Genomic DNA, 26,231 nt, shown 5'->3' with positions numbered 1-26,231 from the left:
TTATAAGCAGTCCATCTTACCTTACGGTAACCGATATGCTATCATAGGGTCCAATTTACAGTGATGCAGTATCCCAAGGCATTGTTGACTTCTTAAGTTGCACTTAACTTGAAACAATTCCAAAAACACAAACAAAAACTGATAGTGCCTCATTAAGGCACACTTCTTTCAGAAAATATAAACATCCACAGTAAGTTTGTACTCTTTAAATAAATAAAATAAATCATTAATCCCACGATTTTTAAACATATATTTAATCCTGAGCCTGTTTCTCCTGAGATGGGAGAGCAAAAAAGCCAGAAGAGGTGAAGATTTCTGGAGATTAAAAAAAAACTTATTAGCTCTATTAAAAAATAATTCGCCCATGTCGATGTGTCCTTGAGCAAGACACTTGACCCTAAATTGCTCCCGTAGATGCGCCTACGGTGTATGAATGGTTGATAATCTGATATGGCACCTTGCATGGTAGCTCCTCTCATCAGCATATGAATGGGTGAATGATGGCATGTAGTGTTAAAGTGCTTCGAGTGGTCGGAAGACTAGAAAAGCGCTGTACGGGTCCATTTACCATTTACCAATCCACAGTTATTTCTCTGTGTGAAGGGTCATGACACCATCACAAATGATCTCCTCCTTCCCCACCACCGTGCTGAAGTAGACCACAAATATTGGCATTACTCGCTCTCCAACTTCTTTATCCTCCAAACAATTTGTCATTGCTTCCAGGGTTCTCCCATTTCTATCTGTAACAATCTGTAGGGCAGTCGCCTCAGAGAGTGACAAAACCTGTCACAGTGCGTCACTTTTACTTCCTCCACAGCAAGTGGCGGGACATCTTTGAGTCTGCAGCACCTTTATCAGATATGGCAGTTCCTAAAGCTTTGCCTATAACGGCATGCAAGTTGGAGGAGAGGAGCCGGTGACTTTACAGAGACCTTTTTGCAAACAAAATCACTGGGAGACATTCCCCACAAGGCACCATCTGGCTGCTAAACATACCTGCTTCCATCACTCCCTCACCATCACCAGCATTTTCTATTTATAGACTGCTCTCCTGTCCACCCACCCACACATTGCATCTTGTAAAACAGCAACCAAAATATCGCAAACTGAAGAATCTCCTTCAGGAAATCAATCATCAGGGTGACAGATGTCAAAGACATCTCCCAGTAATGTGTGGATAACATCTTCATAACAGTCTGCTGTCGCTAACAATATAAATGAACAATCAGCCGGCTCCTTGCCAGACCTTACAGGCCGGCAATGACCTTCTTTGTCATTATCTGAATTCTTTGCTTATTTTCAGCGTGGCTATGTTTGAGTTAGTAAGATGAACTATGAAATCGAATGAAGGTGAGGCTACTAGGTGTGATCTAATCTTTTTGTATTGCAGGGTGATACCAGCAGAATTTGTGATGATGTGAGATGTCAGCCATCAACCATTGGTGGGCTATAAGACTTATCAATAAAGCAATTAGTGTCTCATCTCTGAGGGGAGTAGGATGAATTTGGATCATTGGTATTATGTTATTGAACAAGCATTTCCCAGTGAGGGATTGATATTGAGAGAACGTGCACTTGCAAGCGAGTCAGGCATTTGCTGCATTTTGATAAGGTCCACAGTGACTGTATTTTGAATGCTATAAGAACCCTCACAGCAATAAACTACTTTGATTGCAGTGCTAAAATGTCACATGTAATTACACCTAAGCAAGCAAGGACTAAATACTGCCTCACTAATAGATGTTCTCCTGCATCGAAACACACATTCTCCCATTTTTATTTGTTCGTTTAACATATCCTCTTTCCATTCATGCTCAATCCAAGGTTTTATCCTCTCGCAGCAAGAGTGAACTTCCAAAATAAAATATAGCCTTTGAATGTGAAATGAGTCATCAAAATCCAGATGTGCTGGCACGGCTTCCTATTAAGAAGCTGCAACTGCCTCTCTCTTTCTCTTTTTTTGCATGGATTTCATCAGCTATCTCATAGTGAGAACAATTAGTCCATGTGCATGGATCAGCTCCTGTAATTACATATTGAAATATTAGTCATAACCTCAAAAACATATTGATTTCTTCCCTGAAATCTGCAGAGAATACATGTGCATTGCAGTACCACAGCAAATTGTCGTCACAACAATTCTCTTGATTTGTGTTCTAATGTTTGCCTGCGTGCATGTGTGCGTGCGTAGGTGTGTGTGTGTGTGTGTGTGTGTATTGATAATTATAGGTTGCAGAGTTGGTGTGTGGAGAAGCGCTACCTCTCTCACATAAGCCCTTCCAGCAAGAGAAGCCTGGTAAACAAATCTCACCAAAGGGAGAGAAAGAAATTCTCTCAGCTATATTTCAGTGCATTTTTAGTATGTTCTGCTACTTTCTGGACTCATTATCTTTGCCAGGAAGATCATGGGATTTGTAGCGAGTAAGTGAGTGTGCACCTCTGGGTCTGTCCACGGCTAATGTCACTTTCTGCTTCAGCAAGCATAATATGTTGGATACTCGGGTATGACTGCATGCTCAAGGACCTCTCGATTGTGGTGACCCACACTTTCTCAAAACACCTTGGATTGCTTGTTTTATACTGCCTTACGCACTAGTCTTAACCAGGGCCTGGACAGTAAAAAAGCCAGTTGTCAAATGTCTGCCCAGTGACGGGAAAATATGTGCAACTCCAGAATGGATGAATCTAGATGTAAATGGCAAGTCCACGGTGGCTGACTGAGAATGTAGTTCATTGTGAAATGAATCATCCATCCATCAGAGTTCCTCCCGTCTCCTACATTCTGCTCTGCTGTCTTGTTAGAAAATGCATAACACAGTGGGGTTCTCTACCTGCGTTCTCCAGAAACATTAAAAGGGCCAATTACCACAGACAAATAAGCAATGTAGTGAAGGTGAAGGACAGGATAGGCAATTTTTCCTCATCTCCTGTTTTCACTCTATAAATTGCCAGTCCATAAACAGTGGGCCCATTGTACTGTGCTGTTGACACAAATTGTCAGGAGTAAAGAATGGAGATGTACAGCTCCATGTAAAGCATATTCATCTTTTCAATACAGTTGGCATGTGTAGGGAAGAGAAAGTGTGAAGTCAGGCACAGCGTGTAATTAGCAGGTAGAGTTATAGTACGGACGCTTCGTCGAGCCATCTGTGGGGGACATTTGTGAGGATCTGTGCGACTGAGCTTCCCTCGCTTCTTTGTTTTCACCTGCAGTTCTCTGTGACCCTCTCCCCTATATGCTCAGCCTGCCAGCAAATCACTTCCTCCAAACCAAATGTAGTGGCTGTTTGCAAGTCTGCATGATGCAATAACTACTGTTTGCCATGGCACCTTCTGACGCAAGCCCCTCGCTTTTCACACACCGTTCTACAAGGTTCTTGGAAACATTTGAAAAGGGGCCGCATTAATAATCCATGCACTGTGTCCGTGCGAAGATGTGGCGGCAACGTACAAGTCAAAGTCCTTGGTTCGCCGCTGTTTTGACACCTTTCAGGGTTTCTCCCTTTCTCTTTGGCAACTGAGCTTTGATTGACGACAACAAAAGGGGTGGTGAAATCTAAGCGCTGGATGGAGAGATAACTGACTGGCTGAGAATGACTCAGTCTGTTGCATAGAGTCAGTCTGCTGCAGCCTGGAGGAAGAGAGTGAGACAGGAGTGCAAGAGCACAAGGGAGCAGGGAAGGGAGAAGGTATCACGGGGTAAATGGGGCCTTGCAGTTTGGTTGTGCACAACGCTTAATCATCCTTGGCTCATGTTTGGGAGGCAAACATGACTGAGCTAATGTTGCTTTATTTGTGAAGAGAAACATCATCGGCAGTCAGAGTGATGTGACCAAACACATAGTGGGGCCTCGCCAACAGCATTCTATCTAATCAATCTACTGTGGGAGGACAGAAAACACACTCGTGACGTGCATTCACGGTTGAATACACACCCACAGTAGGCACCCACAAAACTACAGTATATATAAACACACACACACACTCCTGTACACATAATCAATCTTATCTTCTGGCAGATACTCATGCACCCACGCAAACATGCATCAATCACTAGCTCTTTTTTCCCTCTCAAACAACAACACACTGTCATACACACGCAACAGATACATACAGCACACGCCAGATCAGGTTGACTGCTAGGCGGGCTCATACTATTTTGATCCTAATGGGAAAACTTGATTATTCTGATGGCAGCTTGTAGGTCTAACCTCAGGGTTAGAGAGTTTTATTTATAGGATACCAATAACACTTAAAAATGTGTACCGCTGCTCTGACTGCATCTCTGACATCATCAGACATATTCCTTCTCGTGTGACCTTGGCTTTCATGCGCCGAATCTACACGGATGCAGAGAATGTGTGACGTGATCAGGTCAGTCCCTAGCCCCCACCCACTTTGTAGCCATCATTTGTGCTTCATGTTAATTTATTTTTTGTCACAAGGTGATGGCTGCCAATGATGTCAGAGAGGCGGCGGATGTAGTGTGGACACTGGCGTCGGGGGCTTTGGCGTGCGCTCCCTCTTTAAATAGCCCCAGATCTAATCTGCAGACAGCAGCAGAGTTCTGACAGATCCTGCCTCGGTGCCTCCTCCCACTAGGTGACACATTCTTTATTTATTTTTCCTCTCCTCCGCTCTGGTATTCCCTCCGTGGAGCACTGGCCCCTCAAGCTATTGTCAGTTCCGTTCTCCTTCCATGTCTGAAAAACCAAATGGATTTACAGGGTTTACTGTCAACCCCTCCCTTTTCCAGGGCTTGTGAATGTGACACAGTCTTCTATTTCCTCTCTTTCATTTCTGCACCATCCAATCCTTTATGAAGACTTGGTCATTCTTCTTAGCATAGGGCGCTGCTGTTGTGGCACTGGCTCTACGTTGTCTCAGCATGACTTTCACATGACATCATGATATCTCTTGACCTTTGTTCTTCGCTCAATATAGTGCACGTCTCTGAGATAGTCACAGCAGTCATGACAATTTCAAAGATGAACAGCAAATCCGAATAGTTTGAACCTTTACCCCTCATTCTGTGGTCGGAAGACTGGAAAGGAGCTATATAAATGCAAGTCCATCTCCCATTGCTTTTCCAGTAAGCCTGAGATGCGGAACTGAACTGAAACTGCAGAGTGAGGCATTTCAGCAAATACCCCTAAACAAGATTATGTTAACGTTCAACTGACAAAAGTTGAAGTGATTGAAGTCAGGTGAAGATATTATAGAGTGACAAAGTCCTTGGCGGGAGGAGGGAGGGGGGATATATGGGTCAAACATTTTTGGACTTTAACATGGGAGAGTGCTGTTGTTTCCCATATCCTACGGCCAATTAACATGGCTTTCGTTCAACCATGATTTTTATGGAACCTTAACCACACTGCTATTATTATTACCTTAAGAAAAAGGGTTCTGTCACCTTAACAAGATTAATAATTTAAACCCAAACCATGATGTTGTTCTAACCTTAACACTACTTTTTTGACCTCAACTAAATTTGTGTTCATCATTTTATTGATGTACTTATTTTAACAGTTTTGAAGGCACTGACAAACACAATCATCCTGTCGATCAGAGTACACTTAAGAATGTTGTTCTGGTGGAAAGTGATTTTTGTAGTTCTATTTGGAGGACTTGAATGGGGAGATGCACCAATCAATGGGCTACTGAACAAAACCAGATGGTTTTCCATGGACTGTCCTGTGCCGCCACCACATTTTAGTTTTACGTCGGCACAGAGCTGCACATACAGTTACGTAACACACTTGTCGGTGAGTGAGGAAGGCACAAAGCTCACAAGTTAAGTCCAAAGTAAGCCGTGTTGGAATAACTATTTATGTATTGGGTGAAGGTCAAATATAAGGCTAGCATGATGTGTTCAAATGTAATTTTGTACATTTTAGTTTTTGGCGAGAACTTTTAATAAATGCAGTCGTTATAAGGAGATGTTTTTACAGCAATATAAAATATATAACAATAGTGAAAATGCAATCATTCATTTCATATAAATTTGAATTGTGGGTTTTAGCAAGTAAAAGGATAACATTTAGAATGTTCTACACAGTTTTCACTGACTTTGGGAATGTTGAAATTCATTTTTCAGGATGGTTCCAGGACGATGGTTAAAAAGATGTTTTTTCTGGCGTCTTGCTGTCAATTAGAATATTGCAACAGGTGTATCTCTACTTGGACTGTTGACACCAATCCAGAGCCTCTTGCTTGATATCCCTTCTGCAAATACATATTTAAAAATTTGAGGCTTGCAGATTATTTGTTTTAATCAAGAAGAGGGAAGCAATGGCTATTATTATGAGTAGGTTATGCCTTTTACGCCTTTTCCTCTCCAATACATTTGAGAAACCTATTGAATATGTAGCTCCTCAAATGTAGGTCTACTCTCGGCCAATAATAGAAAACTATACTTATGCAGAACAGCGCCAATGTGAAGATCAGGAATGCTTATGAAACCTCATCCTTACGATTAGGGTTGAACAGCTATTATAATGCCAAAGCAATGAGTTATTTGACTCACATATTCAAACTTATGAACTGTGTTAAGACATCATCAGCTATAGTAATAGTGCTCCAGAGATGAATCAAATCACCATTGGCTCCATCACACTGAACCCAAGTCATTTAATTGAGACATAAATTCTATCTATATGAAGATAAATGAATGCAACTGAAAGTAATATGTAATGCATGGTATCAAAACAGTATTTGGTCACGTGATCAGCACCATAAATGAATGTTGAAACCATTATTGCAATCCCTTATGATGCAGTTCTTTTATTCTATAAATTGTTGCTAAAACAAATGAGATGGCATCGAAGACGATAAGAAAACCCCAACTTGCTCAACACATCTCAGGAGCACTTACATTTAGATTTTATAACCCCATCAAGAGTCGCGATATTGATAAACCGCACTCGAGGCTCCACTACATCCTTTGATCACTGATGCTGTGTCCACATTTTATTTTTAGTCTTTGACTGTTATTAAATTTCTTAGTTTGTCGAATTTTTACTGTCTAACTCTTAAAAGGGGAAGACATTCATTATTAATTCCTGTCAAGTTTCACCTTCCGAATTAAGTGTTTAGGCATAACCACTGCACCAAAAGAAGTCAAGGCTGTGGGATAATCCTAAAGCAGTAGTCTCTTCATGTTGGCTTGCATAACCATTTCAATGTAAATGCCATGCGTACCATCCTCTCTCCGCACCATGCTGACAAGCCTGGAAATTAGCTAACGCGTAATGCTGCACCGTATCTGTGCTCTGCATTCACCACTCTCGTGGAGGCAGCAGCCGTGTGGATTTTGCTGGGATGAAAAAGATGAAAATGGAATATAATTTTACTTTGTGCAATTGTGTGATGAAATGGTAAAATTCATTTCAAAGAGTCTCTCGACCCTCCTCACTCCATGCACAATTAATTTGATACAAGCTAGAAGCATAAATCCTAGATGATTATGCTGCATTCAGGACAACAGCAATGAATATTTTTATCTTCTCAGGACTCAAGAACAGCAGGAGACAGGGAAATTAGTTTTGCTGTATTATGTAGATGCCGGTGTATTCTGCAGCATCGACAGGATTTAGCAGTTGAGGTATATGTGTAGAAAGGTTGGGGCGGTCAAGGTTATTAAAGTTATTTATTTGTTTATTTTTTTAAAAACAATATTACATTTTAACAATTGCAGGTGGTCTGTCTGTCAGCATGACTACAGATATTAGTCATACTGCTCTTGAGCAGTGATCCTCTGAGGTGAGATTCATCGGTAATGATCACAATTTAAATGTAATTGTAGCAAAGCCTCCTCCTCCACAACACGGCCACAATTAAAAGCGCAGTCGTTCAAGCTGGAAAGTGGCCAGCTGTTCTGGGTTAATAGATGGGCTTGGCCAGACGTCTGCGAGGTGACCGCTAGCTGGCAGCCGGCTGGATAAGGTTGCAGATTGTAAGTGGACATGTACTTTGCTTCCCCTTGTGTGCAGTTGTCACGGGAGATGATGAAGCACCATGAATCTCCCTCTTTTTCTGTCTTTAGCACCTTCATCTCGCCCTTATTCTAACCTTCCTAAACATTCTTTGTCTGTCTTCAAGGCCAAAGCAAATGTAGTGCTGACACGTGGGCACCGTCTCCCTGGCCCCCTGACTTTGGACTCGAGAGTGGAGAATAAGGCCCCTGAGTCTATTGACTCAGGGGCCTAAGAGAGCATTATAAAAAAAGAGGAAGAAAGAGACAGCAGGAGCCGGAGACCATGCCCTGTGATAACCCGTACCCCATCTAACCACATGTTATCAACAGTACTTACTTTGCACTACCATACTATACACTTAACCACATGGCCTCAAACCCAAATTTAAATCAGTGCAGCCACAGGCTTTGACCTGGAATGACCTGAAATGGCATGCTAAAATATGTACATTGCTCTACATATTCATCCAGTGTGTCCCGGTTACAGCTATTTCTTAATTCAGTGCTGCGCTGCTTAGTGGTTTCATTTGGCATCTGCTCCCATTTCCAGAATAAAAAAGGAGCGAGGGAGCAAGATGGCGGTTGGTGTACTCGGTCACCAACAAATGTTACTGTAACCTTTTTCTGTAATCTGTGCAGTCGAGCTGTGTAATGGATGTTGAACAGAAATGTTGGTCAGAAACGAGCAGTAAAAACGGACATGCTCGCTCATAAGTAGCCAGCTTCCATGCATGCACTTAATTGAGCATGAATTAGCCATGTGTTAATGTATATTTCATGCTATATTTGATTGACAAGTCCTTGAATATAAGAGTCATTAAATCATGGAGTCGTTTTCCAATCAGAAGATTGACGGTTCCTCCAGTCCAAGCCCAAGTGTCCTTGCGCAAGACACTGAACCCCAAATTCAGGGTTTTGTACGTTGCCAAATTCAGGGTTTTTAGTCCTGAGTTTGTCTACATCAGCAATGTTTGTAAATATTGCAATAAAGCAGCCTATTTTATGAAATATGATCGATTGAGAAATGCACAAAGTGCTGATTTTCCATCTCTAACTCATGAATTATGTATGTGCATATGCTGTACCTACTTCATAATTTATAGAGTCAAACAAATGACTGATTGGGCGTCAAAAGTGTTCACTCTCTAATGCAAAATGTGAATAAATCAGATTATGTGAGCAGGACAACAATTATTGGGTAGTGTTTGCAGCATCTCTGATAGAACCCATCAAAATGCATATGACATATCTATTTAATGGTCACACATTATTTGAATAGTCCAGTAGTGAAAATTGGCATCCCATTAAGTGGCATTAATGTTTCACTAAAATGCCTTGGGTGTTTCAAAAGGTGCTCATAATTGTGTGAGATGTAGTCAATACATTGCTGGACTACAGTTCAAGTTATGGCTAGGGTTACTTCAGCAGTACAGTGTCCTGAAAGCCTGAACGCTTTAATGCAGTATAAATGGAGGGGGAACACAGGAGTCGAGTCTCTTGCAGCTCTCTCTTTGGCTTCGTACTGGCCTGATTAGTATTCTATCTGCAGTGTAGGATAAGTTTAACCAATACAGAATAAGGAACTGGACTCAACTGACCAGACATGAACTGCTTCTATACTAGCTGGAGGACCAATGCTTGTTTTTTTGTTTGCCTCTGGCCACAATTCTGCTGGGGGGTTACTGTACTACTCTAGCTCAGAGATGATATCATGATACTTGCTCTCTCAATTTGCATGGCATTCGGAAGGCATTTTAATCAGTAGTTTGAAGTATGAGTAGACATGGGAACAAACCTGTATCTTTAAAAGCACTTAAATGCAGAGTTGATACTAAGATGCCTCCATCTGTAGCGATACTATTACCAGTTGGCCACAGTAGCTTTTAGTTCCTCGTCTCTCTATTGTCACTCTGAACATGTTAATAAGTGTCCTCCGATGTCGAAGGCAGATGCTCTTGCAATCACTGCAGTCTATCCAATTCATTAGCCTCCAGATACCCAGAACTGATCTCAAAAACTCACCGTTCCGCTCCAAGTAATGAAAGTGGCAATAAATGGATAGCTTTGTGGAGCGGGATAGTATAAAAAGAAAGGGCATGCATCTATCAATTAAATGACAGGGGCAGTGTGTGTGGTGAATTAAGAGAATCCGATGGCCTATTTTTCCTCTCCCATTGGAAATCATCAACACTAAATACAGCAATAGCAGATAAAGGAAGGAAATCCAATAAAGTATAAAATGGATGGAAAATACAGCCACTGGCTGTCACAAAAGTTTAAAGCAGGTTTGTCGTCAGAAACATTCTCCACTGCTTCAAAATGGAGTCTCACTGTTACGAGTTGCTCAGGCTTTCTGTGCTGCACTTTTCATCAAATAAATGATATTTCTAAATTGAACTGCTATGCTAGATTGTTTCTTTCTTTATGGCCCTTAATATTGCGAGCACACAGTACCTCCCACAAAGTCCAACATTTCCAGCAGTTCAGAAGCATGAAACATTGCTGGCAGTTATTTTGACAATGCGGTGCAAAATGAGGGTAAGAAGTGGGTGTGTGGGCTGAGTGACGATGTTGTTAGCCGTGCCATCGTTGCTTTTTCCTTCCTTCCATGAAGTTTGTTTTTGCCTTTTAATGGCTCCGTGGCCCTCAAAGAGATGATATCCAAGGCAACCTCCAATTGTTTGCCGTCTCTTTCTTCCAGTTATCAACATCAGGTTGAATTTATCTGTTGCTTTTTTTATTTGTCAGTTGAAGATAAAGGACAAGCATGTTCCTGGATAGAAATTTAAATCCAATTTAGGAATTTCATGAATCAGAAGTGTTAGAACCCAGAGCCTTTGTCATTCTAAGATGATTTGGTGGTATGCAGATTTACCCCTACACACCTCATTAGAGTGCAAAACGGTTGACGTTGCAGTGCTCAAACATTATTTGTTTGTTCAAAGATGTAAGACTTGGTTGCACCACATATTGGTGTGCAGAATCACAGATACGGCTATGTTTTGATACGCTCGAAGTTCAAGCAACACAATTTGCTTTTTTTCCTCAGGGATATTTACTGGTGTCTCAGGATCAGGAATCAATAATGTATCACACAAAACTACATATTTATCTAACTTTGTTTGCCCCTTTTTATGTTTGGTGCATAATAGCAAGTTTAAATGTACTACTCAGACTGCAACCACGGCAGATCACATTTCTTTAGTACCATAAGTTTGTATGCGCAAACAAATGGAAAAAGAACCAAGAGATTTAGCTCCAGAATTGAGGCAATACAACTTACAATATTAATACAAAATATACTGGTTAAACAAGAGTCAAAGCATGTCAGTAATGGGAAACACTAGCTCTACATTATAACCAATTAAGACAACTTGTGTTCAAAAATGATCCCTTGCATGTCTCACTTTCGTTCTATTCGAGAGAGACACACAACGCCCCTGAAGAGCATGCTATTTTTCTGCACTTCAATGACAAAAAAAGTAGCACATAATGTCAAAAGAGGTTTATCTTTAGTTATTAAGCTTCAATTCATCGCTTTGTCTGATGTTCTGAAACAATAAGTAGGAACAGCGGCAACTAAGAAATGAAGCTCTGCGAGGATGAGATCCTTTTTTGGAAGAATCAAAGGGGGGCATCGTGATGGCAACTTAGCTGTGGATACAAAGCACGGTGGGTCTTGCTCCCAAGCAGAAGGAGAGGGTGCATTGATCTTCGCAAAGTGGTGTGATAAGTAGGGAAATTAATTTCGGGTTTTCATTTACATAGAAAATGTGCGGAAATATGGCTATCGCTCACAGGCTTGCCAAGAGTTTTCTTAATTGATTTGGGAATTTCATTGTGTATCACAGCACATAATTCACCCAAAAGAGTTAACATGTCGCCTACCCAGTCGTCTGTGTCCATGTTTTGTTCTGATCTTTAAAGCGGCAGTCCATTTTTTGACCACTTGTTTTACTTTAAAGATACTTTACTTTTGATTTAGTTTATTCTTAAAGACCCCTCAGTTATAATAATTGTCCTGTTTTAAATAATCAACTTAGATGTTGTTGTTTGTCTCATGCTTCTCCTTATTATAATCACATGTTAATCAGTTTTAGAATGATAGCAGGTTCCAGTCATACCAGTCAGTCGTTTGGTCGTGGTGGGGTAAACCCTTTTGTTGAGGATATAGGTTTTTTATTTGTGTTACTTTTACACAGTATGAAATAATAATATGCATTAATTATGCAGAATTCTTATCATCTATTGATGAAAGTTATTGAAACAATATATATATATATATACATATATATATATATATATATATATATATATATATATATATATTATACAGTGGGTTGTATATGCCTTAAAGTCACAGGGGGATGAACACGTTTTTTCATTATGTATGCAATGTAAGACATTTTCTTGCAATAAATGCTGCCAAAAATATCTAAAAATGCTCCCGTGGTTTTAAATCAAATACCTATTTGAATACAAATGTAGTATTGAAAATAGTGTATTCCTTGTAAGCCGCACCTTTAGCCATCCATCCCGTAAAAACATGTTTTTGTCTTCCTAACTGATATTAGATTATACTGTATTTTTGAATGACGATCTGCCCTGGCATTTTGGATCAACTGAAATAATAATATATCAACTCTCCAGTTGGTGTATTGTTAATTGAAAGGTATTTACAGTGTTTTTTCTTTCTTTTTTTGACCTAAAGATGTTCCTTGTGTGCCACCACCATTTTAGTTACTCCCAGCCCATTTAATATCGCCTCCATTTATTAGGTCATAGCAAATGTCATTGACCAAATGTGGACCAAAGCTATTTTTGGTTGTTACAAATGACTCTGCAAAGCAATAGTGACGCAAGACAGATGGATCCAATGCTTCTTAGAGAGAAAAGGCTTTTTCCCTCTAAGAAGTTCCAGCATCAGTTAAAAATAATAATAATAATAACAGCAGATAGCAGCCGTTCTTGTCTGCTCCCAGTACAGATGAAAGTGTTAAATAGCTAGATCCAGTTTTTTTTTATTGTTGTGCATCTGAGACTGACTTGCAGTCATATAAATATGGGATGAACTGTTGACCCTCTAGCTCACACAGTCCATAGAGGAACACACTTCCCTCTGTACACAGCTCCAGCTCTGAAAAAAATACTGTTGTCTGCAGGCCAAGAGATAAGCCCTCTCTCTCTCTCTTTCCTTATTCCTTTTTTTTCTCTCTCTCTGTCTCTCTCGGTCTCTCTCTCCTTGGCTCCTCCTCGCTCCCCTTCCCTTTCACCCTGCCTCCAAATCTTCCTCCTTCTCCACATCTTCTCTCTGCCTCTAAATATTTCCCCACCACGCGCACAGAGACCTGTACAGACTGAGTCGGACACCGGAAGCCCTGCTGTTGTGCTGTGCCCTTGTCCTATTTGTTTTGTGCTGACAAAAGCCTCCCCACAAACCCAACAATGGATGACCTGAGTGTCTTCACCCTCACCTGACTCTGAAAGTCCTGACTGCGGGCAAACCACTCCATCCAGCTGCCCGCTTCGCCAACATGAACAGCTGATTCTTAGTTATAATTCCAGCTACGACCTTTATAACACACCGTGGAGGTCATCATTGCGGCTCAACCTCTGCTTCATCTCCTCCTCCTTTTAATCCCTGTCAATGGCTCTAAAGGCCCAAAAGGTGTCAAACATTAGTTAAATTAGTTAAAACATGGTGTCAATTAGGTCAAGCCACAGATACACACGGAATGGTTTGTAAATGATGATTGATGTGGTCGTGCCAGTGCATTTATTTTCTCCATCTATTTATCAGCTATATATCAATCTAGATTGTTTAGGTGCAAGTTGTGAGCAGTATATTATTTTAAATAACCGGGTCATGATTTCTAGACAGATACATTGCTGTGGAGTGTTTCCACAAGCTAAGTGCCATATAGAGACCCATCCATTTCAGAGCTGATATTACCAAAACTAGGCGACTCGCACCAAAACAATCCAAAACAAATTAGCACTACAATTCTTTTATTTTATTTAGGGGTTAGCTGTCCCTTAGTCACTCAAACATTTTTTGGTTCACACTGTATTGTTTATTACACTGTATTCATTGACCATTGAAACCGTATGAATTTCAATCAATGTGTATGACCACACAGAGTTGCAAGCTTTAATGGTCGGGGTCAAGGTGACCTCCACTGAAATGATCTTTCATTAAAATGCCTTTTTGTGTTGATCTTATCTTAAATTGATTAAATCAATCATGCAGTCAACTTGAGTGGGCTTGTTATAATGTTACAATTAGTGGTTGAATTATTGTTATTCGGATTACTTTGTTCTGTTAGCTCGTGGACAACCTACACATCAGAAACCAAAAATCCTCACATATATTCAATAGTTTTACTAAAAGGTCCTTGAATCAAAGAAACTGCACAGTAAATGCTTATATATTATATTATGTATATATAATGTATATACAAACTCTAGATCATTTTAGAAATATCCTTATTTTAGAAATATAGTGTCACAATGTTTGAAGCATTGCTGGAAAACAAAAAGACAGTCCAAAAGGTTATTAACCCTGGGAATTTTCTCATGCACGTTCATCAGTAAATTCATCAGTAAATTCATTTTATACCAATCTGCTTTTTGCATAATCATAATTAGGATTTTTATTTCTTATCAAAATCTGCAGCACACGATCCGCCGCGGCCCACGTCAACCTACAATCCCATACCAAGTTAATATCCTTGAGAATAACAGGAGACCAAAAAGTCTAATTATAATTTTCAACCTTGTCGACCTTGCTGTATCGTCTACTTTGCATCATCATGGCCATAAACTACCAGCTGCACAAGTGACTTCCGGGTTGACAACAAATATGAATCACCCAAACAGTATGTTGACATGGTCTGTCCTCTCTGCTGTGCCTCTTTCATCTAACCCTGCCCTGCATTAGATGACGCATTGTCATGCTATTGACATTGACAGTGGTGGCAGCAATCCATGCCGTACCATGGGCAGAGTGTGAGCTGCCAGTGCAAGGCAACATGAGAAAGAGAGGGGAGAAACATGGAGCGCTGTCTTTAAAGACGCTTAACAGGAATTCCTTTTGTGGGTTTTACATCATAGACTCAGAGATTGTCGAGGTGGTGTCCTTTACAGGGAATCACAGCGACAGTGGTGAAACATGTACAAATATTATGATAAAGGTCACTTATAAGCTGAATTCTGCTGGAAATATAACTCATTGACTTGGACAATTTATTCACCTGCAACCTACTGGATAGATGGCCAACCCTGATGAATTGCAGCACCACCAGTCCAATTTGTAAGCCGACAACTAGCCACTGAGGAAAACAATTAAAGAAATGGTGCACAGAAGCTCTGAAATGTAGGAACCTACGTTCATTGGTCACAGTCTCCTAGTCCTCATTTATGCAATCATCTCTCAGCATGCAAAGAGGCTCCCTGAATGAACAGGTATTACGGCTTGATGCAGCTGTGTGCCACTATGTTTTAGCTGGCTCTATTCCATGTGAAGGTTCACATTTTGTGATTCACAGACTTAGTACACATGTCTATGATGAGTGTTAAAGGGATTCATTGTTTTCTTGATGAATAATACGTCAGCTCTTCAGAGCCCAGATGGCAAGCGACTGCAAGGTAAAGATATCCAGAGCAAAAACCCTTACATTTTTGAAGGTTGTTAGATTTGTTTTAGACTGTACCAGTATTACCGGTTGTAGAATTCAAATTATCACATGCATAATGAGTGAAAAACAAAATTATCTGATTAATTCAATAAAATAGGTCCTCGATGCAGATTAACGATGACACCCTGGGCCAAATTCAGACAGCCTGCTTTGATATTCAGACAGACAGGCTCCTCACATAGTGAAGTAATTAATGACATTTAAATGTTAAATGGATCTCTCTCTAGTTGGCATTAATTAGGTAGATTAGAAATAAATCCAAGTCACGGAATCTAATGTTTTGGCATTTCTGAAGACCTGTTGCAAAGTGTGTTACTTCTGTATTAGGCTATTATTCCCTTCAGTACTCTGTGATCTTGCATACAGAGAAACTAATGCAAACTTTACTAATCCTTGCATTATTTGCCAGGACTCTCAGTTGAGTCTAATTTTTACAGTAAAGCTGGAAACTCTGTCAGCACTGTAACTGTTTTTGGTGCTGTTAGACCTATTAGCTGCTGAGACAGACATTTTTGTGTCTAACCTTGTGTGCGGGCAGGCAATCCTGGCTTTATGTGTTGTACGCTGCTGTAGTGTGTCAATCACACATTGCATTAAACACATGCGGTGAGTGGCTGCCAGCAAAACCATACAAATAGGGATTTTTTTGACTGGAGAAGTTTCGAGTACTATCTGGAAATGGGTTATTTTAGTTGAAGGCAGTGTGTAAAATACGGGTTTGATTGACACTTCAGACCCACTGAAAGCCTCAATAGTAACATTGCAATTGTCATTAAAATGTATTTTAAAAGCGTACTATTGCCAAGCAGTTATCCTAATTGAAATTGGAAAACATGTATTCACAAATATGAATAGTGAGTGAGAAAGACAATGTTCTGCCGTAAATGACACAGCCAGACAGGGCCCCAACAGGTTGCGCAAAGCCAGCCTTTCTTCAAATCCATTTGTGGACCTAAGATTTGATCCAATGCCTTCCATGAGAACCTGGATTAAAGGAGGACATTGTCGCTCCACTTTTTGGATACCAGGACTGCAATGAGAAGAAGCCGAGCCAAGGTCCGTGTGTGGAGTTTGAGCGTGTGCAGGTTTGTTTTCCCGAAAACGGGGGCTGAATTCTTCATTCTTCCTCACTCTCCATGTCCCCATGAATCAATACCAGAGCCACTAATGTGACATAGCAAAACAAACTCCACAGCCTGGCCTTACAAGAGCCTGGCCTTCACAAGAGTCTATTTTACATGTTTATAACACAATTCGACCATAAATATTAACGCAAATATGACTCGAGAGGACTCAAAAGTAACTCGAGAGCGCTCCCCAAGTTATCCCCAAGTTATATCCCTAGCTTGATGCCACACATGATTAGCGCACCTTTCTGGAAAGTTTACGAACTACAGAATCCGCCAATACCGCCAAATCCCTTGTCAGACTCAGCAAGATGTCAACCACATTCCAGCCCCAAAGCTGAAATATGACTTACTTATGGATGAAACGATATTCCACACGGCCTTGTTTAGTATGTATTGGTGCATCTGCTTAAGCTAAGCCCCTCTATTGTGGAACCAGAGGTGTCCAAGGTCCAGGAAGAAAGTTAGGGCATTTTAGCTCTCAGTGAATCTAAAAGTACGGTTCACGAAATGTGCACTAAATGAATTACTAAATATATTTAACTTCACTTAATCAAAGTCAAACTTTTCAGAGATACTGTTAACACATAGTGCTATTTTATAGTGATAAAACTATAAAACAAGGTTATAGTGATAAACTAGCGATGATATGCATCATTAAAAAGAGAAAACAGATCCTGGAATTTTTATTCTTTTTCTAAATTGTTTTTCTTTTTTATTTCAAGTATTCTATCCTCAACCAATAAACTAATAACACATGTACTGCTATAAGATCCTCTTAACTAGTCTCACAAGTGTATTTTGTATATTATAGCTTTTTGAAATTATTCAAATAGCCCTTGTGGTTGAGGGGATAATCTGAATATAGTATGGCTATGCAAACCATTCCAATTTTTGAGAAAAATGGCTCAAAGTACATTTGAGCCTAAAGTACTAAACTTTTGGCCTAAAGTATGCTTCAGAATTGTCAACTTTCTGGCTATCTTGTGGAAGTGCTAACTTTTAGAACATTTGGACATCGCAACTACTGACTTGAAATAAAACTAATTAAGGTGTTGTTGAAACAGAAAGCATATGGGTTCTGTTCAGTCGGCATTTTTAAAGATCAGATTTCTTTTTCTTTTTTTTTATGCACCTGTTGCAAATTGGTAGTTTGTGGCTGTGTAAAGGATGCAAAAGTCAATTGTATAGATGCTAGTTCTTCAGTGATTTCTCCTCAGAATTTGACATAATTATTGTACGTTTGCCAGCACAATGGTTTTCAGAGGCCAAATTCTGTCATAGAAAACAAAGTGAGATATTTGAAAAGGCAAGTATACATTTTTTAGCTATCATGCGATCATGCCTTTCAAATCCCCAAAGACATATACTGTTGACATGTTTGATAGCAACAGTGCTTTAGCAGCAATGCAGCTCACATCATTTAATAAACTTTGGAGGCAGAATATATTTTTAATTTGAATATTTGCAAAGTTGGACACAGTGAAACACTTTCACTGTGTCCAACTACAAACACGCAGGCTACAACTGAGGCTAAATGTTCCTCCATATCAGTTATATTTATCCCAAGATAGTTTCTTAGTGAAGTCACTTATTTGTTATTTTATAATATGCATTATTTAATTATGACACAGTACCGACAAATATTTGTCTCCTTTTTATTACAATTTATTGCGCTGCCACAATAAAGTGACAAATGACTAAAAACACTAATTGAACCACCCCCACAAAAGCTACCATTAACATCTAATGTTGCAACTTTTCTGCCAGATACAATATCAGTATTCCATGGTTCAAATATCATACATGTTGAATGATAATAACACTAAGAACCCACTTGTGAGTTAAATGATAAGTGCATAAACCTTTAAAACATGTTTTAAGGCCAGAGAATGCTTGCTTTGTGTCCCAGCCCAGTTCAGCTATTTCTGCTGGTTAAAACTGAACAATCTCATTGGAAACTGGGTTGATTTATGATGCATCACCGACTACGGCTAAAAATAAAAGGAAGGAGGAAAAAAAGCCTCTTGATGATCCTTCAGTATAACACACTTCCAAAGATTGTAGCTGGATTAAGCTGCTACACTGGTTAGTGGATTGGCCCACGCTGCCCTGAGCAATTTCACAGGCTATGAAAATTGAGGAAAATATAGCATTTCTTCACATGCATTTGTATCCCTCATTATTCCGTACATGTAACTGTGCGCTTAGTAAACATTAGTATCCACACCTGGTAGAAGAGCCAAACTAATGGAGAGCAAGCTGTCCCTCTGCGTACAGTATGCTTTGACACAATGAAGTGATGTAGCTATTCTTGGAGGCTGCTTGTGCACTTCGTTGGATGCCATTTTTCACACCATTAACTACAGCCTACTGGTTTTATTCACAGCACAGAGATGGGCCAAAACAATCCTAAACACGCCCACAAATGAGCACAATTGCAACAATTGATCTAAGCTGTTCCACCCAGTCTGTCGCAATTCTGTGCATTATGAAAAGCCATTATCTCCATCCAGCCTTCTTCTTTCTCTTTCTTTCTTTCCCCATCTCTCTTGGACACCTTTCTCTGTCTTTCACGATCTTTAACTCCCCTTTTCATCCTCTTCAGCTCTATCCTTGCCTTGGGACAAGCGAAAGGGTTTCGTGGCTGAATCCCAAAGTACAAACATGCATGGCAAAGTGTCGCTGCTTTATCTGTAGCTTGGTGGGTTAGTTGATAAAAATCAATGAGCATGATGAGTGCAATTTTTTGGAGTGTTTACCTCAGCAGAGTTCTAACCTAAAGCCCTCATTACAGTCGATGCTGAGTGCAGCGCTCGCACGGGAGGCAGAGCTCAAACGGCCAGCTAATCCGGTGGGTTTTACAGGCATGATGGGCTAGTCAATATGCTCGGCCTGCATCCTAAAGAAGCTGGAGCTCCACAGCAGAGCTAGGTAAAAGAGGCTCAGGGGAATGCTTTGCATGATGCTGCTTTATTCTCTCCACAGCACTCAAGGTTAGATGCCGCTAAAGTCTTAACCCGTTGTTTACCTCTGTCCCCTTCCCTCCTTTTGATTTTGCTCAATACCGCTTAATTTATAAAATGGAGATCTAGGAATTACATTCTGATATTTCTGCCATTGCAAGCTAGTCTTGGTAAAAGCATCCGCTAAATGCACAAGCAGTTTAATACCCTCTCCCTTTTATTAAAGCAGTGATGGGCTGTATTTATACGAGATTATCTGTACATCAGTGGGGGTCGTACAACCATGATGGTTTCGTACAACCAAACATGATCATAACTGTGGCCATGTCCGAGTCAATTTTAAATTAGTTCAACCAAGAGATGATCTGACGTTTTCACTTCAAATCCCGAAGCAGTATTTCTTCAGTCCTGGGAATAATTGAGTCTCTGATTCATTCTAAGAATGGACACATTTATGTGGAGCTCAGCTCAAGGCAGCAGCACAGGTGTGGAGATGGCAGGGTGTTTTATGTTCAGCAAAGAATAGATAGGGCTTGAGGTACCTTGTTCTTGTTGTTTTCCTGAGCAAAGAGAACTCTGCTGGAGGCTCGTCACCAAGCTTAATTTAGGAATGTAATTTCCACACACAAAAGAGGTCAGACAAGGAGGAACAAATTGACGGACACAGCAGGGAGGTACTTTTCATTTCTTTCAAATAGCTATTAATGAGAAGAAACCCTTTGGCCCATGGATGTACGGTGGAAGAGTACTTTCCTCTGTGAGTGGTTAAGTTATCAGCATTGGCCACCGAGTGTTGTTGGCCTGCTGGTCGACATGTTCACAGGTCGGAGACCGAGCCAAACCCTGCCTCAATCTGAAGTAAATGAACTCTCTGGTGGAGAACAGACTGGGCCATCTTTAATGGAGATCACTGGGCTGTGGTCAACTGGGCACTACACCCACATCACTGGTGGCCAATTCAAAATGGTTGCTTTGTGGGAAATTATCCACCACGACACAGCTTTGGGACTGATTGTAATTTCTGATTGAAGGCATCCATTTGTACAAACAGAATAAACCACAACCTCCTGCCAAGATTGTGTGGTATTCAGCCACAAAAACTCATTAATTGTTTAATTAAACTGGGTTTGTATTTACAATGTAATTACTTTAGCATGCACAGGCACATTACGAGCACTTCTTAGTGAAATGTACTTGTTTTCTTCATATTTCCCCAAGTCTATGGCTATAAAGATAGATGTACTTAAATTGTGGTAAAAGTTTATCCAATCTATGAAGACATCTGACATTTGTAAATCCTCAATATAATTACTTACTTACTAATTTCTTACTCTGATAATTTGGAAATATTCTACTCTAATGTATTACTTACCATATATTTGCCATGCACTTAAACATTACCCAGCATAATCCCTAGTAGTAGGATCAACTATTTCATGGACATGAGAGTGTGTTTACCAGCATCCTTATTGTTCTACTCCCTGAGTGAAAGTGCTAGTGATTACTGGAGTCCCCCTCATGGCAAAATGTTGAAATGTTCTTGCTAGGCAGTTTTGGGCTCCCTGCCCTGCTCAGCAGCAGCATCAGCAGGGGGAAACACAGAGTGAGGAGAGGATATGGCCCCCTTAGAAGAAAACAAAAAATGGTCCATTTGATTTTGGTTTTGGTCTCCCTTGGGCTGCCTCTGGGTTTGGAACTGATTTGGTTCAGTTCTGAGCACGGCAGAGAAGCGACTGTGTCATAACTGGTTTCAGTCTCGATAAGGAGACACTGCTGATCTGGGGCCAGCTGCTTGTATTCCACACCAACCTTTAACAATGCAGCATTTAAACATGCCTCTACATGAAAGAGTGTTTCACTGTACACTTCCTGATCAAATCATTCACAAAGCATTTCTTTTGACGTACTCCATTTTAGCACAAACGTCCTAATTTGACAGCCAGGCCAATGAGATCATGCGGTTGACATTGGGTGATGAATAGAAATTGAATAGACCACCCCTTTTCTTTCATGCAATTTTAAATGAGATGCGCTCCTACGGATTTAGTGGTGGGCTAAGATAGTCGAGCACAAAGTTCAATGTTTGTTCAAGAAACAAGCAAAACCTGAAAGGCTCCTAGTCCTGCAGCTGCTGCAACTCACAGGTCATTTCCGGTAGATCAAACACATTCATCAAATACTTTAAAAAATCCATTATACAGTTCTAAAACTGCATGGTGGCCAGTCTCATTAATAAAGCTGTTACTCAGGAACTTCATTCCTAAAAAGCTGACATTTGGAGGACGCAGTTTCCACCTGACAGTACTGTTTTCCTGTGGCCTCCCTTCTCTGTCTTAAGGCCTGCAGCTGAGTCCAAACAGTAAGCCAGTCTCCAGCATTGTGATGAGCATGTGCAGACAACTACTGCGAGGCTGACTGATAGAGGCCAGTGTCCTGGACATGCTGTACTCTGCTACTAATAATTGCTCTTTGTCCAGCTTATATTCATTCACTCCTCTCATTTGGAGTTTTAATTCAACGAGTCCTGATTGCCTTTCCTGTGTTCATTTGTCTCGAGCCGTTCACAGACGTGCAGCATCGTCTGCTCGATTCTCCATAATAACTACATTCACATAATAACAGTCCATCGTTCCTATTTAGTTGCATATAAAGACATGAAGCGCACTGCCAATCCCCCCCCAGTCAATGCCACGGCATCTTCTCCCCAGTATCCCCACCAGTTTTTTTGCACTTCATGAAAGTCTTTCAATTCACCAGTGTGTATCTTTCTAATAACCAGTCTGCATCTTTCTAATAACATGTTATTTCCTAAGTTGCCCTATTTTTGAGTGAAATTCAATGTAAGCACAACTCGAAATTTGAAATTTCAAAGGTTACTTTGCATTCTCTTTGGTGTCGTTCTTTCCCCTTGTTTATCCTCAGATCTGAAGAAAGTCCAAGGTTAAAATGATAACTAAATTTTCATCCTTCTCATTTTACCAGTCGTGAAGCATGTAATGGATCTCACAAGTAAGACGGGCTGCATTTGACTTTAAGGGCTTCTGAGGGGAGCAACCTTGGAAAACTATGTGTGCTCTGCGTTACATGTTTTCTTTGACATGTAAAGGAGATTCATGAACTGAAGCTGAACTGTTGCATCGGCAAGCAACTGTTATGCTTTACCTCTTTAAATTAAAAGATCACGCTCATAAAACGAAGGTAACAACATGCCATGGGTTGCTAAACGTCTGTAGATTTTAAAAACCCTTCAGCCAAAGTGCCAAATGAACTAAATAGATTGTATTGCACGTTTGTGGTTTTCCAGAGTGGTAGGAGGGATAAAACTCCTGTACTCTGGAAATATTTGACTGAAAAAAGCACAGGCCTCACAAACCGTACTTAAATAGAAATGTTCTTGGTATTGCTTTTTAATTTAACATTAGTGATCTGTCATTTCCAGGCTCCCTCAAAATGGCCTTTTGCTTAATGTTTGCTAAAATTTCAATAAAAAAAGCGTGCAGAATATGAGATTATTCAAGGCAAATATTGAAATGCCACACATAACAGTGTAATGGTAGGTTCACCACAAGGTTTGATAAGACTGCACTTAGTTTGTAGTAATCCAAATGTCGAATGATGTCTCGCAGATCAATGGGGGGACCCTTTTTGAAGAAGGCTGTGCCTTTTTGAGAAAAGCAAGCCACTAGAATCAGTGGATGTGAAAGTTTTTCTAAAAGAACAGTTCTGGTTATTTTCAACCTGTCTTTTACTTTGTATCTTGTTTCAGTATCTAATAACTTTATTGCTGCTTGTTGATGTCAGTTAGCCAATACCACATTGGGCTGAAGAAACTACAAGTAATTTGGGATCATTTGTATCATCATCTTGTTACCCTGCCCAGGACTTTCTCACAAACCAAGCTGAGCAAAATCAATTTACAAAAGTTAACACATTTTCTTTTGTGTGACCTGCTTTTTGGGATGTGAGATTCCCCTCAGGCCTCGTTAAAATTCCTCTGGAGCTCGACTATTTATTTGATAAAAACTGGTTTATTTGCAAACCATTCAAAATGTGCTGAAAATCTGCAGAACATACATTATTTTAATGGTTAATGCGTGAGGCCATAAAGACTTGATGGCTGAAACCTGGCTTGAGGTATGGACTAAATGAAGACTGCCATGCAATGCACTCACCTTTGAGCCAATGGACAATCAGAAAATGTTAGTCGGACGCTTTTGCAGTGTTACTAATGATGTGTTGCAATTAAACGTTTTAACCACTTTTTGAATTCAGCTTTTGCCCAATTGGCACAGGGATAATGTAGGTTTGTGATCTTGAACTATGAACTTAGTATCGCGAAGTAAGCATTAAAACAGACCAGTATGTTTTTAACTGTTGGGCAGCTACATGCTTTGGAGTGTCATCATTAACTCTTCAGAGCACTGCAGCATCTACAGTTCCCACACAAGACCTTGTGGGTGATAATCAGTCATTACTGCTCCCACACTGAGGTTATTTATTTCACTACATTCAGTTGAAATGTGCAGTTCATCATTTATTTATTATGACAGTTGTTATCTATTATGGTGCCCCTTTCATGTGGCCAAGAATGAGAGATTTAATGGAACATTAAGCTTCCATGCGTCTGATAGCGCGACACTGATTTTGTTTCTTCATCTCTCTTTGATTCCGTTTGCAAGGTCAGTTAATTGCAGGATATTGATACTAGCATTATGACTGCCACTGAAGCTAATATGATTCCTTAACCATTTCAATATGTGGGAGCCACTATGCAGAGCCCTCTCTAATGGTGTCTGGGATAAGAATGGTAGTATTCGTTGCTGGCAGAGGCACTGGCCGTATTTTTGTTTATAAATAGCTCCAGCCAGCATTATTCCACTTGCAGTTGTCCCATAATCATCAATCATGCTCGCGCGCAGGCCGGCTTCTACTCACCAGAGAGAAGGTGCACTGTAAGCTGTGCCCTTGCACCTCCAACTGTGCAAGTACATAAAGTAGAGCGTGGTGAGTGAGACGGAGCTTGTGCGTGTGTGTGTGGGGGGGGGGGGGGGCTGGGCATAGGGGATCTGTGCGGAGATGGAGTGAGCTATGGCAACTTCACCCCAGCTGTTCAAAATCCTCCTCCTTTCGGCCTTTACATGGGCTAAAATCCACTGTTTCGCTTCTTCAACACATTGGGACACACACACACACACACAACCTCTGCATGCCTGATCTGTTGCAGGTGGGAGGTTAATCATGCGATGTGCTCAGAGGATGTGGGATGGGTCAGACACAACTGTTTGCTCAGGTTTCATTTGTCTCTGTCTCTCTATCTGCCTTTATCTCTCTCTTTGGAGGAGCTTTGCAGGAGGAGCTCACAGCGTTGCACTGCAGGGGGAAGATCCTAAAAAGATGATGAGAGCCATTTTGTAGTCTCAGACACATGTACATATGTCGTCTGATTATCATCTATCGCACAAGTTTGTTTCGTCCATATACTTGAGAGGCATGGAAGAGCACACACATGGTATCGCTCTATACTGCTTCTTGTTCAAACTGTGTACTGTACACACACACGCACACAAATCTCCCAGTGTTACCATGGCATTTGCAAAAATACAGTAGGAATCCAGCTGATCCTTAAAAAAATGGTTATATAACTATTGCGGCGCTAAGTCTTGTACCTTATCAAAGCTTGCCTCTGTGTTTCCTTTCAGCTCGGCTTTGCTGCTTTTCAACAGCGCTTCACATCTGCCGTACCTCCCACAAGACACCACATTTGTAATTGGCGATAAGCAATTGTTTGATTGGAAAAGGAAGAAAGCCTTGCTGTGGTTGTAATCAACAAAATCCTCCTGCTACTAAACAAGAAAGTGAGATCTCATCACTTTCAAATCTTAATCAAAATCTCCATGCTGCGAAAAATCATTTTACATTCATTAAATGCAGCCTACTTGAAAAGCACACCCACATTCTCTCCTTACCTCCGTCTCTTCATTCCCCCTGCTCCTCTCTAAACACCCCCCCAGAAGCCTGATATGTGTAAGCTTCTGAACCTCACCTCCCGGAGTTCCTTGGCCACATCCTTGAGCTCCTTGAGAATGCCGTCCAACTGATCGATCACCATCTTCATGTGGCTGCGGATGCGTTCTCTCGGGCTGGGGGTCTCAGAGGTGTCCCGGGCCGGAGCTCTGCTGAGGGACATCCTTTACAGGGTGACGTGGGGCCAGTGGCCAACAGGCTGAGGGCGTGGGGGAGCCGAGTCGGGGTCCATGTCTTTGGCTACAAGGAGCCTCAGTGCTACTGATCCGAACAGGGGGCCCGGCCACGCAGGGAGACCTCAACATCTTAAAAGCACCGTGGCAGCAAAAACACCTTGCCTCGCTCGCACACTCGGCACAGGGTCACACTCTGACATCCATGCCCTCTGGTAGATGCTTCCAGAAACGGAGAGAAAATGAGCATGGGAAAAGTCAAACGC

At 40.8% G+C, this 26,231-nt stretch overlaps 1 protein-coding gene across 1 annotated transcript in view; it reads right to left on the bottom strand.

The window, feature by feature from the left end:
* insyn1 (inhibitory synaptic factor 1) overlaps positions 1–25,949 on the bottom strand; it is a gene marked incomplete at its 3' end in the record, with an annotated part of 38,481 nt that extends 12,532 nt beyond the window's left edge. The window contains exon 1 of the mRNA XM_079217189.1: positions 25,812–25,949. Coding sequence (XP_079073315.1) covers positions 25,812–25,883 — 72 coding nt within the window. The 5' untranslated portion in view covers positions 25,884–25,949. The remainder of the gene's footprint in view (positions 1–25,811) is intronic.
* Positions 25,950–26,231: the final 282 nt, after the last annotated feature.

The sequence above is a fragment of the Taurulus bubalis genome (genome assembly GCF_910589615.1).
Source record: "Taurulus bubalis genome assembly, chromosome: 4".
Taxonomy (NCBI): Eukaryota; Metazoa; Chordata; class Actinopteri; order Perciformes; family Cottidae; genus Taurulus; species Taurulus bubalis.
The sequence above is the reverse complement of the archived record's forward strand: the minus strand, read 5'-3'. Positions and strand labels throughout refer to the sequence as shown.